This window comes from Protobothrops mucrosquamatus, unplaced genomic scaffold, assembly GCF_001527695.2.
Source record: "Protobothrops mucrosquamatus isolate PMUCROS unplaced genomic scaffold, P.Mucros_1.0 scaffold33, whole genome shotgun sequence".
Taxonomy (NCBI): Eukaryota; Metazoa; Chordata; class Lepidosauria; order Squamata; family Viperidae; genus Protobothrops; species Protobothrops mucrosquamatus.
In genome coordinates, this window is record NW_015386417.1 from 2,170,755 (window position 1) to 2,187,665 (window position 16,911).

At 36.5% G+C, this 16,911-nt stretch overlaps 1 protein-coding gene across 1 annotated transcript in view; it reads left to right on the plus strand.

Annotated features, from left to right (window-relative positions):
• MRC1 (mannose receptor C-type 1) overlaps positions 1-16,911 on the plus strand; it is a 68,536-nt gene that overhangs the window by 44,146 nt on the left and 7,479 nt on the right. Inside the window, exons 21-26 of the mRNA XM_015811223.1 lie at positions 759-879; positions 2,032-2,186; positions 3,950-4,052; positions 4,979-5,208; positions 6,548-6,713; positions 7,907-8,056. Coding sequence (XP_015666709.1) covers positions 759-879; positions 2,032-2,186; positions 3,950-4,052; positions 4,979-5,208; positions 6,548-6,713; positions 7,907-8,056 — 925 coding nt within the window. The remainder of the gene's footprint in view (positions 1-758; positions 880-2,031; positions 2,187-3,949; positions 4,053-4,978; positions 5,209-6,547; positions 6,714-7,906; positions 8,057-16,911) is intronic.

The window sequence follows — 16,911 nt, forward strand, 5'->3', positions numbered from 1 at the left end:
CTCCATCCATAGGTACCAATATCAGTTCCTCCAGTTTCTTTGGTAACTATAAGGAAACACACTGTCCTAGTGGTTTTCTGGGATCTTTTTGGATTTCCCAATAGAAGACACATGTCAGTTTCCAAGTACCAATCAGATCCAATTTTTCAAAATCAACCATAATTTTCTAATAGAGCCAATTTGGTATAATGATTAAGATCTGGTCTAGAAACCAGGACACTAAGTTCTAAGCCTCCCTTAGGCATTAAAGCTGGTTAGATGACTTTGGGCCTTTTTCCTGGCCCAATCCACCTCACAGGATTGTTGTTGTGGGGAAAATAAGAAGAGAAAGGAATACTATGAATGTTCTCCAGTTTGAGTTACTTATATATTAAGGTGGGATAAAAATCTAATAAATCAAGAACTGGATGCTGCTACTTATAATCTAGTGAGTGTACTTAGAAAAGCACTTGTGAGATTGTTCTCTGTTGCAAACATGGCTCTCTGGAAGACTCTCCCAGCTGAGATCTATGTGGTCTCCATCTAGATAATCTGGCTTTCCCCCCAGGCTGAGATCAAAAAAGAATGACAAAGAGGGTGGTGTGTTTGACTTCTAACTAATGCTTTTTTCCTGGTTATTTGGTTTTTAAATTGTATGTTATTTATTGCTTTTATTGTCTGTGACTATATACATTTCTAAAATAATTAATAATGAAATAAACTTTTCATTTTATTTGTCTCTATCCTTGCATTTGGATTTTTTTTTTTTATAAAAAAAGTGCTATAAATTTTTTGGATTAAATCAAGAAGATGGAAAAAATTGGAAAAATGCACGGAAAGCTTGTCAGAATTATGAAACTGGAGGAAACCTGGTTACAATACTCAATGAAAGAGTACAAGGTATATAAGCACCATATCAATTAATAAAAGTTTACTTATTTGTGAAAGTTTACATCATCTTTGGGGTGATTATGTTTTATGGGATGAATATGCCATTAATGAAACCACCGGACCACCTTTATGGAGTCTTACAATACTAGTTTGAACCCAGAATTTTAAATCAGAAGTTATAATACCTTAATTCATATTTTCTCCCTTTTTACTACTGCTAGTACAGCTATTTTCTTCCTCCTCCTTGATTTTCTTACTATTACATACAGATAATGGTAAACCTGAGTTTGCCCCCCAAACAAATATAATTGTAAAAGTCATTTTGCATCTTTAAGATAAAATGGAAAATTGTGATTTGATAGAAATTACAGAAAAAAGTTTCAGATGTACCCTTTCATACTAAAAACAAAGGAGTAAAAGAATGTACCTGTTGTATATATTTATTAGAGATGTGCAAAACATTTGCTTTGCTTTGCTTTGCATTTTCCCTGTTGGCCATTCATGCTAAGACAGCTAGGAACAGTTCTAAAATAGACATGGCTGCTTTAACAATTTGAAAAAAAAAGATATTTTATGTGCTCTTGAACACTCAAACACATCACTTTCCAAATATTTACACAGCCATAATATTTACAGATTTTTGCAGTCATATAATGTGTAAATCATTTAGAGCTGCTTTTATGATCAAGGTGCCGTACACATTGATAACACACACACACACACACACACACACACACACACACACACATGTTTTATCATTCAGTTGTATTCCTCTAGGATCAAAGCGAGATTAAAATATTTTAATCAGTACATAAATAAATGTGTTGTTCATATAATTATAAAAGCTTGAGCTCACTTGTGTTACTAATGGCAAACTTCTGTATCTAAAAGCAGTTAGTATCTCAGTGGAATTATAACATTCATGGTGTGCTTATTCATTTCCCACAAAGCTTGGTATATTTTCCAAATCAAATTTCAAACTTCAGTGAGTGTGTTTCAAATACTCATCATGCATTTATCATGCATCTACTTTTCAATATGTTTTAATTCATTTCAGAATTCTTTATTTAGTGAAGTATTTGCTTTGGTTTCATGCTGTCCCAAATATTAGGTATGTCTACTTTCTCTGATCATTCTTCTCCCACTACTTTTTCTTTTTAGCCTTTCTCACCTTCCATTTAAATACATTCCAAAGTGATGTATGGATAGGACTAAATGACATCAATGAGGATCAAATGTACCTCTGGACAGATGGAAGAGGAGTCAGTTACACCAACTGGGATAAAGGTTTCCCACTGAGTTTTGGACAAAGCAGTGTAGGTATTTGACTACATGATGGAATCTGAAAACTTCTCCCAATTTCCTTGCTTTATCTTCTTTCCCCTCAACCTCTGTTATATGAGTCTGAAATTAGTGCCACATGATTAGAAGAAAAAAAGCAACATAAATAGGCAAAATAATTTAATGAACTACTAGTGGTTATTGGTTTGTTTTGTTTTGATTTAAATTTGAAGGCAGATGTTCTCTTACATACACGTAGGAGTACAGAAAACATACTCCTTTACAGTTTCTAAAACTAGATGTGTGCTTTTTCTCAGAATTATGCTGCAATTGCAGAGGGCAGCTAGGCAATCACAGGAAAAAAATATGGCTGCTTTAAGGAGTTGCAGACAGGGGGTATGTTAGCATCCCATGCAGTCTGAAGCACCTTTCAGCTTGATTGCACATCTCTATCAGCAGAATAAATCAGCAGAGGCAATATTGAAAATTGAATCTCAAGGTACTTCCTTTGAGAGTAGGATCTACAGTAAGCCAGTTTTTCTCAATCTTGGCAACTGTAAGAAGAATCAGTTTCAATTCCCAGAATCCACTAGCTAGTTTGCTGATCTAAACAATCAGCTTGGAGGGACAAGTGAGGGGTATCCTGCAGACTGGACAAAACAATTAAGGATAGCAATTGGGCAGGTGACTATTCTGATTGTTACCCAGGGAAAAACTGATTTTGACCAATGCTCTCTGTGAGGAAAACAAATAGGCTACTTTTGTGAATTGCCTTGGTGTATAGCAGATCTCGTAATAAGGTAGCATAGAGTATAAGAGCAGCTATTACTTTATTTATTTATTTATTTATTTATTGGATTTTTACCCCACCCTTCTCCTTGCGGACTCAGGGCGGCTAACAGCCTGATAAAAACAAATACAAAAAATACCAAAATACTATCATTAAAACATAATTAAAAGGAAATATTAGATTGGCCTTTGTTATTTTAAAATTTTATTTAAAACCCCGCTAAAAATTACCCCTTAGGCCAGTCCTGCTAGTTGAAATAGCCATGTCTTATTACAAATGATATTTCCTTATTCTATCCCGGATTTGTCATCTCTTGACAAATACATCCAACTGTGTTTCCAGGAACATTCTGTGGAGCTATGCTGAGATGTGATTGGGGGAGTGGGTGGGTGGGATTTACCATTTGCAGCACACTGTTGACATCATGGGCATGCAACATACTTGCTTTTCCCTACTGCCAGAAACCATGGTGACTCCTTCTGTACAGGAGGTTCTTGATTTACAGCCATAATTGGAACCAGAAATTCCATTGCTAAGTAATGTGATTGTTAAAGTGAATCTTGCCCAGTTTTTTTCATCAAGGTTATTAAACAAATCACTGCAGTTATTAAGTGAATCCTGTCATCACTAAGTGAATCCGCCTTTCCCATTGACTTTCCTTGGCAGAAGTCTGTTGGAAAGATTGCACATGGTGATCACATGACCCAAGGATACTGTAACAGTGTAAATATATGTTGATTACTATGTGTCTCAATCTTGACCACATGACTATGGAAAAATGCTGCAGTGGTTGTGAGGAGAGTTTTTTCAGGACTGTTGTAAGTCAGTTTTTTCAGGACTGTTGTAACTTAAAATGGTCAATAAACAAGTGGTTGTAAATTGAGGACTCCATGTAACCTTCTCTACCAACTTTCCCTGCTTGCCCATGGCTGCTAAATTGGTATGATTGAGAAATTAAGCAGTTTATCCATACCACTTTCAACATTTATTGTTTTCCATTTCATATAGGAAGATTGTATTGCAATGAAATCGTCGCCTTACAAAAGTGCAGGCTTATGGAGAAATAGTTATTGCTACTATAAGAAAGGGTACATATGCCAAACTAACACTCGTGAGTATTTTGCCTATTTTTGCCTCCTTGCCTTTGTTTAATTTCGGAAAAGAAAAGCACATTTTGTTTTAAATTTCTCTGACTTTCCCCCCCCCAATGTTTCAATACAACCACCAGACTATGACGGTCTTTGATCTCAGAGCATAACCATGGTGCAGAACAATAATTAGGTGTTTTATTTATTTACTTACATGCATTTCCAGATGAAATATGACCGAGAAGCATAATATTTGATTAATGCAATAATAAAGTCAAAATGCATGATACATTAATATAAAATTTCATCAGTCACTAACTGCCAGTACTTCATTTATTTTGTGAATTACTAACAAGGATGGGGCAGCCTTCAACCTGACTGTACTGTATGCTGTATCGGAGAAGAGATGTGAGCAGGGAGAATGTTCTCCCATGTTGTCCTTGGTGATGAGACCTAAAGCAAATTTGGTCTACCAGATCTCACCAGATAGGCAAATCTTTACTCAGAGCAGATGATCGCAAAGATACTTAAGTCCTGGTCCATGCAGTGCTTTAAGAGTGACAATTACCATCTTGAATTGCACTTAGTAATTAGTGCAGCTCTTAAAGTAAAAATATCAGCGGTAACTAAGTTAAGCCCATCACTTAAACTGCTGCAGTTGGAATTAACTGACTTCTGAGTGATCTACAAGTACAATCCCATGCATTAGTCCAGCCCAAAAGTGTGTGGGTATCATCTTTATTACTTGACAGTGTTTCAAGTGGGGCTATTTGTTTTGACCTTGAAATAAAAACACATTTCCCATTTTATGCTAACCTTTCCCAAAACAAACATCAATTTGCCTCAGATGTCATTTCCACTATATGTCTAAAAGGGGGTTTTCTCATTTTTGCATTTTATGTCTTCATATTTTTGAAAAGAGCCTTACAATATTCTTTTTCTTTTGTAGACCCCAAATACTCTTTTCTTCCATCCACCACCCCAGAGCAGCGTTTCCATTATAGAAATAGCAGCTACTTCATCATTGAAGCCAAAATGACATGGGAAGATGCAAAGAAAAGTTGTGACAGGAGAGACTCAAGCCTTGCTAGCATTTTAGATCCCTTTGGCCTCTCATATCTCTGGCTAAAAATACTAAAACAAAAAAGGATTGTGTGGCTTGGCCTCAACAGTAATCTGGTAAATGCAGCTTGTATCAGTCCACAAAGTTCCATCTATTCAAATTTCTATTCGTTTATTTATTTTGGAGCATACGAGAATATGCTATTAATTTGGGGGGAGGGGCAGTTGTTCCATTCAGTAGAAATGAAAATTAGAAAACTACTGTAGATGAATGAAATGAGTATTTGCTATACCTTCCAGTCAGTCTAATATGACTTTGCCCTCACAGACTAGAGCCTGAATTCACACATATCGGTATTTATTTATTCATTTATTTGTTGATTCATTTGATTTGATTTCTATAGCCACCCATCTCAGAAAATGACTCTGGGTGGCTCACAATTCCGAAACATATATTACAATTAAAATTGTAAAAAATATTTTAAAACAGCAAAAGCCATTAAAATGTTTAATTCAGGTTCATTCAAACCAAAACATATGACCTGTTTACAATATATCCAGGAGGCGGGGCCCTTGGCGAATGTAGGCTCAGGAGCATAGCCAGGTCTTTAAAGCTGTGTAGAAGGCTAACAGAGTTAGGGCCATTCTACTCTCCGGATGGAATTTGATCTGCAGAAAAAGCTCATCTTCCAGTCCCCATCAGCTGAAATTCTTTGGCTGGTTGGATCTGCAGCATGTCCATCCTATTTGATCTAACTGGATAGGTATAAACTCTTGGACAGGAAAAAGGCGATCCCTCAGATTCCCAAGCTAGGTAGGGCTTTATAGGTAATTACCAGCACCTTGAATTGCACCCAGAAACATATTGGTATTATGTCAGTATTTTTAATTAGTTACTTGTTAAACATGCTCTTAATGGCCAGGTTCAAACAATATGAATATATAGCCCGTGGATTCTCAGAATAGACAAAATAATAAAATAAGCAAATGTTATTCTGAAGCAGTTCTTGTTCTTTCTACCTCTCAAAACTTTTAACCAAGTCAGAGTTTGCTGAAAGCTAAATTTATTATGTGAGTCCATGAGCATTTGGCAAATTATTGGGAATTGGAATTTGGAACCAAAGACTTCTCTTGGTTTATGACAGCAAACATGAAGGCTTAGTGTTGTTGTGAAATCATCCATAAAAACAACCTACATTGCATTTACTTTAATACTTGTATTTCAAATTGGATTGCTGTTGTTACTGCAAATAAAGACTAAATTCTGACGGGATCTATTTCTGGTGAAGCAATAATGTAACATTCCTAGATCAGATAAGATAAGATAACCTTTATTGTCATTTTTTACTGTGGGCACAATGACACACATCAAAAGTGCAATATACTCAGATTAGTGATACCTTATAAGAAACATGTCTCTCATTCAATGTGTGTTTTTTGTTTGTTTGTTTTTTAGACTGGCGGACAATACATATGGATTGATAAGTTCCGGATGAAATATACTAAATGGGCAGCAAATGAACCAAAACAAAAATTAGGCTGCGTTTATATGGACTTGGATGGGACCTGGAAGACAGACTCATGCAATAGAAAGTATTTTCCTCTTTGCAAATATCCCAAGGGTAAGTTAGAGGATAGGTAAAGCTTTTTCTTAATGGTTTCATATTCAGACTAAAGCGGTTTTCTCCAGCCTTGGCATCTTGTAGATATGTTGGAGTGCCACAAATAACTTAGAAACAGTGCCGTAGACATCCAGGTTACTTTTTGCAGGGAATATACCTCCATTTAAGCTGTGAAATTTTGCACAGGTCTCATTTAAAAAGTCTTTGGGTATATCGTAGAGTGGACATAGGAACATGTTACTGAACTACATGCCAAGCAGACTTAACCATCATGAATAACATTAATGCTTGCTAAGAATTGTAATTCAGCAATGTGGGGAATTCTAAATGTTACTCTTCTAATGTAGGGGTATTCATGATTTAGCTTGCAAAAATTTAAAGAAATCACAGACTGGAAAGACTGTTTGATGTAGTGGTCTGGAAACCAGGAGACTAAGAGTTCTAATCCTGCTTTAGGCACAAAAGCCAGCTGTGTGACTTTGCAGCAGTCACTCTCTCTCTCAGCCCAATTCACCTTACAGAGTTGTTGTTGTGGGGAAAATAGGGGGAGTAAGTAGTATTAGATATGTTTGTCACTTTGAGCTACCTGTAAAGTAATAAAAGGAAGATAAAATTCTAATATGTAAAATAAATAAATGCAACCATACAGCTCGGATGATGTTTAGGAGAAGACCTGCTCCTTAAACCTCATCTAGATGGGAAGACCTCTGCCTTTATATACTAGTTAAGTCAGTTTGTGAACTATAACAGTGTTTAAGGAGGAAAGAGATTGGCAAATTTAGTCTGCCCTTTAAATAGTTAGATCTGAAAAGACTACTCTACAGATTGGAACACAATTATTTTTCACATACTGCATTCTTTCAGTTTTGTGATCTAAATTTGGACTCAATGACCATGTGTAAAAAAAAGAGCATATTAGGGATAATTGTACACCCACCAGTGCATATATCAGGGAGTGTATATTTATAGAAGTGTGAAGGTAGTGACCACAACCACCTAATTAAAGTTCTATCTATATTTCCCTGTGTTGGTGTGTAAAACTAAAAAATAGTTAAGAGTAACATAAAATATATATATAAAAGGACAAGGATGCTTACTAGAAAACACTGTAGTTTTGATAAGGTTCCTCATAATAATCTTTTAAGTAAAATAAATTAATTAGAATTAAAAATTACATTGTTTTTTAAAAACAGCGTTTCCACCTACTGTTCCACCTCAACAACCAGGAAACTGCCCACTTACAGTGGAGAAATCTTGGATTCCATTCCGTGGTCATTGCTATCACTTTGAAGCCTCATCAAAGATGAGTTGGCCAAAGGCATCATTAGCTTGTTTGCAACTAGGTAAGTGTTTCCATTCACTAATTATAATATCTGATTTTATTTTAAACCAAGTAGAAGAAACAATTATTGAAGAAATACTAAGATTTGCAAATATTTTAATAGAAAGGATGTGGATAGAATAGGATTGGAAGGGACCTTAGAGGCCTTCTAGTCCAACACTCTACTTGAGAAGGAGACCTTATAGAAGTCCAGACAAATTGCAGTCCACTCTGTACTTGAAACCCTCCAGTGTTGGATCATCCACAACATTCTGGAGTAAGTTATTCAACTGATTAATTGTTTTCACTGTCAGAAAATTTCTCATTAGTTCTAGATTGGATCTCTATTTAATGCTCTTCCACCAATTACTTCTTGTCCTGCCCTCAGGTGCTTTGATGAATAGGTTGATCCTGCTAAGTTTACTTAAAGGGCAGACTAAAGTACTGCTATCATATCATCCCTAATCCTTCTTTTTGTTAGATAAACATACCATGTTTCCCCGATAGTAAGACCCTGTTTTACTTTCTTTTGGGCTCTGAAGTAAGCACTAGGTTTTACTTTCAGGGAGGGCTTACTTTTTGCCGGTACTGGCACCAGTAGGCTGCGAGCGTGTGGGGGTGGGGCAGGGCCTGTGCATGGAGTGGAGAAGAAACACAGTGGCGAGAGCATGGTGGCGGACCAGTTGCTTCCCTCTGCCTGCCAGCATCTGCCAAAGCCTCACAGGGTAAGGTTGCCATGGGGATGGGGTGGAGTTGTTTCCCTCCATCTGCCAGACACCTGCCAAAGCCGCACAGGGTAAGGTTGCTGTGTGTGGGGGTGTGGAGTTGCTTCCCTCTACCTGCCAGACACCTGCCGAAGCTGCGCAGGGTAAGGTTGCTGCGCCCGTCCCCGCCCAGATGCCCTCGCCTCCCCAAGGATTTTTTTTACTAACCTGCCTTTCAGCTGCATTGTGTTTCTTCATTTGCTTCTCAGCCTTTGCCATGTGTTTGTGGGACTACCGATAAAAAAAAAAAGTTCAATCAGACTTTCTAACTTGTTGCAAGATCTCAAGAAGAAGAAGAAAAAAGATCTCATGAAGTTGGAATTGATTGATTGACCTTTCCCCCCCCAAAAAACCTTCCTTTGTTTTCCTGTACGCGGTGGCGGTAGATCATGAAGGAGAAATGGCATGGGGCTGGGAGTCAGATAAGCAAAGAAAATCAATTCCTGGGGGGAATGAGGATTTCTTTCCTTACCTGCTGCACTTGTTCCAAAGCCGCTTTCAGGCGAGCCATGTTGTGCTGGCCAATAGCCTGCCTAGTTTCCCTTCCCTCCCTGAGTTTCCGGCGCTCCACCTGCCACTTTGGTGGCTCTGTAGGCAGAGTGGTGAAGTTCTCTTCTCTGGTATGGGCAGGTGAGGGGGGAACCTGCCCCACTTGTTCCCCAGCCGCTTTCGGCCAAGTTGCGTTGCACTCGCCAATGGCAGCAACCATAAGGCCTGGCGGATTCCCCCCTCTGACCCACGCAAGGCTGTAGTCAGGCCTACGATATGTTAACTCTAACCCCCACTACCCCCAACCATAACAGGAGATGGAAAGCCCTGGGGGGAAAAACAGAAAAACGTGGGCGGGAAAAAATGGTTTTTACCATTTGTTTCCAAATTGCTTTGGGCATGATGCGCGGGGCAGCAAAAGCCCGCAGCAGGTAGCAAATGGACGTGTTGCAACAAAACTGGCAGTTTGCCACCTCCTGGCCAATGCCATTGCCTTGAGGCTGCAGAACAAGCTGGGTGGTGGTAAGGAACCATATACTGGTACTGTGGGTCACATCTCCCTCCCCCATTGCCTTCGCCTTGTCACAGGCAGGCCATCTGTGCAGGCCCTTAAGTAGGGTTTACTGGCTTCTGGTTCTGGTGTTGCAGTGAGGCAGATGCAGGAAGACGGGCTCCGTTTTCCCCGTTTGATTTTGCCCTGCTAGGGGACCCTGTAAAGAGTCGAAAGCCGCCCTGTAAAGGGGACCCTTGTTTGGTCATGGGAGGGTGGCAACCCTCCTGTTTGATATGAGGAAGCCCTTCAAACCGGCGGAGGAAAGACTGGCTACATTTGTGCAGCCAGTCAGAAACTGCTGTCAATGGAAGATATCAAGCACTACCAAGCAAACTTACAGCAACATGTATGAAACTGGATGAGATTTAAGCCTCTCTTTATGATTTTAAGACGTTTTCCTGAAAATCAGCCCAAAGCACTCCCCCTGAGAAGAAGGGAAAGGGAATTTCCATCCCATTCCCTCAGGAAAGTGGTAAATTAATTACCTGGGGAAAAAGGAGAAACCTATAAGACCAACCTGGAACTAATATATATATATATATGACTTGGAAATTTGGGGACTAAAAGTGTTTTTAAGACTTTTTCTTTTTTTAAAAAAAGAAAGGTTGGAAAAGTTTACAATATAAGTTTTGGATTTTAAAACTGAAAAACGGCATTGATGACATCTAGTGGTGAATTACAGCACTACAATTTATTTATGCCTAAAGATAACCTGGCTTGAAACCCAGAGTGAGATAAGACTTTTGCTGGCCTTGAAGCTCTGACTTTTGAGATTTGCAGTTGAGGCTTGGGGACTGCTTATCTGTGTGACAGAGACAATAATATCATTTTAAAACTGGCCTGACTGAACTATGAACAAAAATACTGACTTCCAGAACTATATTGTGGAACTATTTTCCTGTAGAAGATACATATACTATTGCCGGATATGATGGAACACTTTGGATTATAAATCTTGATTATTAAACAATCTGTAATGGTTCTTTTTTTCCCTCCCTGGATAGAAAGGATATCTTTCTCATTGGTCAGAAAAAAATTGAACTTTACTTATATCTGCTTAGGGAAGGTTTAAGAACGGCTAGTTGGTTGGATAAACTTATAAAGACTACTTACAAAAAATAAAATGGATATTTTCTGCTTAAGTCTAAATGGTGAAAAACCATCTTTAACATCTGTCTCCAGAAGCTTCAGTTTGCCAGATTACCAAGAAAATACTGATGAATCACAGAAAGAAATTCTCTCTTTGCTGAAATTAATACAAGAAACTTGTGATGAGGTTAAAAGAAACACAAAGGAGATAAAAGAACAATTTTCTAATTTAAATCTACAAACCCAGAAAATAAATACAGAAAAGGAACCAGAAATTCAGAAAACAGAAGGAAAAATTGAAAATGCTGACACAAGTATTGAGGATCTGAAGGAAGAAAATTGTGACCAGACTCAGATAAATGAAGACTTAGAAGACACAATTATAATATTGGAAATGGAAAAGACATTGTACAAACCAAGGTTTCAGAACATATTGGAGAATAAGGAAGGAGAGCTGATGGAATGGAAGAGAAAGCTGTCAATAGAACTGTGGGGAATTGGAGAAGGAGGGAGGCTGTTTAACGAATATCAACGGGCCAAAAACACTTTAACTAAATTGCTTTTCTTGACTCAGATAATATATACAAAAATAGAGGAAGAATTATTTGATGATCCAAATGTACTGACTTGGAAAGTTAGTTGGCAAAGGAAGAAAGCTAGAGTAAGACTGAAAGAAACAGAAGCTTTCACTTGTTAGAGGGATGTTACATTATCAATTAGATGTTTGAATATTATTAAGAATAGATTGCTAGAAATAGAAATATTATTATAATTAGATAGATAGGATTTGTAATCAGAATATCATATCTTGGTATGAAAAGGGAAATAAGAATATGTTAAGAATTTTGAATAGGGGAAACTTTTGGTTACCCAAATATAACTGGTTTTGAAATTATAAATGCAATTAAGATATATTTTGGTTAGAAAAGATATTTTAAACCAACATTATTGATATTATTAGGAAAATGTAACAAAGATATTGATATTCAATTGTATATGTATTAACAGCAATAAGAATTGTATTTGCCTAATGTGGGAAAATGTGTACTACTGGAAGAAGAAAGGAAGCATTGGATGGTGTAATACTGGGCCTAGATTGAAGAAGTTAATATGTAACACTGAATTACTAATGGACCCAGGACAACACATTGTTTATTAAGTACTTATGATTGTAAAACTAGAAAATTTATAAAATATTTATATATATAAAAAGTTGAGACCCTAGAAAGAATGTAGAAAAGAACAACAAAGATGATAAGGGGTCTGGAGGCTAAACCATACAATGAACAGTTCAGGGAACTAGGTACCATGTTTCCCTGAAAGTAAACCCACCCCTGAAAATAAATCCCTGATGATTGGGGGGGGTAGGCCTAATATAAGCCCTCTCCCCGAAAGTAAGCCCTACTTTTTATATATAAATATTTTATTAATTTTCTATTTTTACAATCAAGTGCCTAATTAAACAACGTGATGACTGAGTCCATTAGTAATTCCATGGTACATGTAAGCTTCTTCAAACTTAATCCAACATTACACCCTCCAATACATCCTCTTTTCTTCTGGTAATAGACATTTTTCCACACTAAGCAAATACAATTCTTATTGTTGTAAATAAATATACAATTGCCTATCAACATTTGTTATATTTTTCTAAAGGTATCAATAATATCTTTTATCCAAAGCGTATCTCAATTGCATTTGCATTCAATTTACAATATCTTTTATCCAAAGCGTATCTCAATTGCATTTGCATTCAATATCCATTTATTCAGTCTATATCCTATTTTTGCTTTTTTCAATTCTAATTCACTTCTAGTAATAGGCATTTTTCCACACTAAGCAAATACAGTTCTTATTATTGTAAGTAAATATAAAATTTCCTGTCAACATTTATTATATTTTTCTAAAAGTATCAATAATATCAGTTTAAAAGATTTTTTCTAACCAAAAAATATCTTAATTGCATTTGCATTCAATATCCATTTATTCAGTCTATATCCTATTTTTGCTTTTTACCATTTTAATTCCCCATCCATTTGCACTTAATATCCTTTTGTTCAATTAATATCCTGTTTTTCCCGCTTTTTAATTTTTTTTAAATTTTTCATCAGTGTTCAAAATGTCTCTATTGCTTATAATTTCTCATAATAAGTTATATTTGGGTAACCAAAAGTTTCCCTTATTCAAACTCTCTTAGCATTTTCATATTTCCCTTCTCATACTAAAATATAATATTCTAGTTATAAATCCTGTCTTTCTAGTTATAATAATACTTCTATTTCTAATAATTATCTATTCTCAGCCATGTTCAAACATCTGATTAATAGTATAATATCCCATCTAATGGGTCAAAACCTCTATTTTCTTCAGTCTTACTCTAGCTTTTTTGCTTTGCCATCTAACTTTCCAAGTCAATGCATTTGAATCATCAAGTAATTCTTGCTCTATATTTGTGTGTATTGTTTGGAATAAGAAAGACAATTTGATTAACGTATTTTTGGAACGACGCTCAGCCCATTGATATTCATTAAACAGCCTCCCTCCTTCTCCAAGTTCCCACAATTCTCCTAACAGCTCTATCTTCCATTCAATCAGCTCTTCTTTCTTATCCTCAAGTGTGTTCTGAGATCTTGACAGGTAAAATATCTTTTCCATTTCCGATATTATTGTTACATCTTCTAATTCTTTATTTGTTTGAGTCTGTCTGTTAATTCCCTTCTTTAGGTCCTCCATCTTTTGATCTGCTTCCTCTGATTTTCCTTCTATTTTCTGGGTTGCAATTCCTTCTTTGTAGTCATTTTCTGAGTTTGTAGATTTAGATTAAAGAATTGCTCTTTTATCTCCTTTGAGTTATTTTTAGTCTCATCATGAGCTAAGGCAATTGTCTTTTGTATTGATTTTAACATAGAAAGAATTTCTTTCTGAAATTCATCAACATTTTCTTGTTGGTATGTCAAGCTGGGGACTTTGGGGACAGGTGTTAGGGATAGTTTTTTACCATTTGAAGCTAAGCACGGAACATCCATTTTGTTTTTGTATGTAGTCTTTATAGTCCAATCTATTTAGGGATTTAAAAGTTTCAGTCAATTGTCATTTGAACTCCTAATTATCCAACCAGCCTATCAGTCTGTCTTTAATTCTTCCCTCAGCAAATATAAGTAAAGTTCAAATTTTTCAAATTTTTCTGTCCAATGAAAAACACATCCTTTTTGTCCAGAGAGAGAGAAGAGCAACTAAAAATTGTTCATCAATCAAAGGTTTATAGTCCAAAGTATTCTATCATCTCAATCAATAATGCATGTTTCTTCTATAGGGAAATAGCTCCATGACACAGTTCTAAAAATCAGTTAGTATTTATATTCATAGTCCAGGCAGGCCAGTTTCAAAATAGTTTATTTTCTCTGCCACACAGATAAGCAGCCCAAGAGGAGGTTGCCCCCCCTTTCCCAGCTGCAGTCTTCAAAAATGAAAGTTTCTGAAAGCAACAAGAGTCTTATTTGAGTCTGGGCTTCCAGCCAAGTTTTCTTTGGGCATAATAAATTGTAGTGCTGTAGTTCACCACTAGATGTCATTGACGCCATCTTTCAGCTTTTTACATCCAAACTTATATTACAAGCTTTTTAAGTCTCTTTAAAAAAAAAATCTCAAAAGCACTTTTAATCCCCAAATTTCAAAGTTATATATGTGTGTTGCTTCCAAATTAATCTTGTAATTTTCTCTATTTTCCTCCAAGCAATTAATTCGCCGCTTTTCTTTTCCTGAGGGAATGGGGTGGAAATTCCCCTTCCCTCTCTCATTAGGGAAGATTCTTTGCTTTGGGCATTTTTTCCCAGGAAAAAGTCTTAAAGTCATAAAGAGAGGATAGGGTCTCACTCAGGTCCATCCATGTTGCTCAAAAGTTGCTGGTTAATGTTTATTTTCTTCAGTTGTCAGCAGCTTCTGATTGGCCACACGAATGTAGCCAGTCTGTCCCTCACTGGTTTGGAGGGATTCCTCAGATCAAATGGAAAGGCTGCTGCCCTCCCATGATCAATGAGGGTCCCTTCCTTCTCCATCGCCTCTTTGGGGCAACTTTCGACCCTTTTTAGGGTCCCCAGCGGGGTGAAATTGAATGCGGAAGACAGAGCACCATCTTCCTGCGTCCATCATGCCACGACATCAAACTGGAGTCCTCAACATTTTTTTTTTTTGTATTGTGGTGAGCAGAATTGGATCAGTATAAAATAGTACTATCTTTTCATGTGATCTTGAAACTGCCCCTCTATTGATGCAGCCTAGGACTACTTTGGCTTCTTTGATAACTGCAGCACACTGCTGGCTCATACTTAAGTGGTAGTCTACAAAGATATAAGATTCCTTTCACAGTTACTACAGTTGAACCACGTACCATCTATTCTATATCTGTGCATTTGGTTTTTCTTGCCTATGTGTAGGACCTTTTCTCACTGAATTGCATTTTGTTGGATAGAACCCAGTGTTCAAGTCTGTTATTATTTTTAGGTACTCACAAATGTACTGCTTGATTATCTTTTCAAGGATTTCCCCAGGTATTGATATCAGGCTGATTGCTCTTTTCTAATCCTTTGGTAGTTCTCCCATACAAAAGGAGCTTTTAAAAAAAAGTTTGATGATTCTGAGATCATGTCTAACAGCTGCTCCAGAACTCTGGGATGTATTCTATCTGATCTTGGTGATTTGAATTTGTCTAGAGCGGATATGTGTTGTCTTATCATTTTCTTGCCTATTTCAATTTGTATTCCTAATCTATCTTTTATGATACCCCTTTTGATAGGTTGGATTATTTTTTTCTTTCTGCATGAAGACAAATACAAATAATGAATGAAACAGTTCTGCTTTCTTCCTGCTAACCATGACTAACTTGTCATCTTCTCCCATTAGTGGACTGATCACTTCCTTGACTTTTTCCTTGTTTCTTACATTTGAATTTTTTTTTATAATTATTCTTGTCATTTTTTGTAAATCTTAACCTTAGCTTTCCTGACCTCATCTTTGCAGATTTGACCTATTTGCTTGTATTCTGTTTTAGTTATATGTCTCTCTTTCCATTTTTTATACTTGTCCTTTTTTTCTCAGTTTGTCAGAGAGTTCTTTGTGCAACTATGCTGGTTTCATCCTGGGTCTCTTGTTTTTCTTTCTTTGTGATATTGTTTTATATTGGGCTTTTATAATCTCATTTTTTTTTAGAATTTCCCTTGTTTTCTCCTTTAGGATTTCCATCCATGGAATACTTCCTAAATTCTCTCTTAGTTTATTGAAGTCAGCTTTCTTAAAGTTTAAGACCCTGATTTGACTTCTATTACTTGTGCCTTCATTATTTTGAATTGCAGTATGACATGGTCATTCTTGTCCAAAGTTCCTGCAACTTCACCCCCTCTATCATTTAATCTCTATTAATAAGAATCAAGTCCAATACAACTGACCCTCTACTTCTCTTCTCTATCTTTTGGATGTCAAAGTTGTCAGCTAATCTTGTCAGAAACTTGTTTGAGTCCCCACTTGCTGCAGAGTTTGTTTCTCAATTGATATCAGTTTAGTTAAAGTCCCTGATTATTACTATGGTGTGTTTCCTGCATACCTTAGCTAAGTGACTAGCAAAGAATTCCTATATTTATTATACTTGTTTGTATGATCTGTGATATACATCTATGCAATATCATTCCCTTTTCATTTTGTACTAACCCATATGTATTCAAAAAGGCTTTCACCCTTGGTTTTATGCATTTCTGTAGTGGTGTAGTGATTTCTTGCATATAACACAACTCCATCTTCTCTTATGTTAGATTTGTTTCCTTTGAACAATTTATATCATTCCAGCAGTACATTCCAGTCATGAGTTTCATCCCACCAATCCCACCAAGTCCTCATATACTAGGATTTCAAGTATGACCTATTTGTTCCTCATACTTTGAGCATTTGTGTATAGTTATCTGGGTCCTTTCTGGCCAACCCTGCATTCGTTTC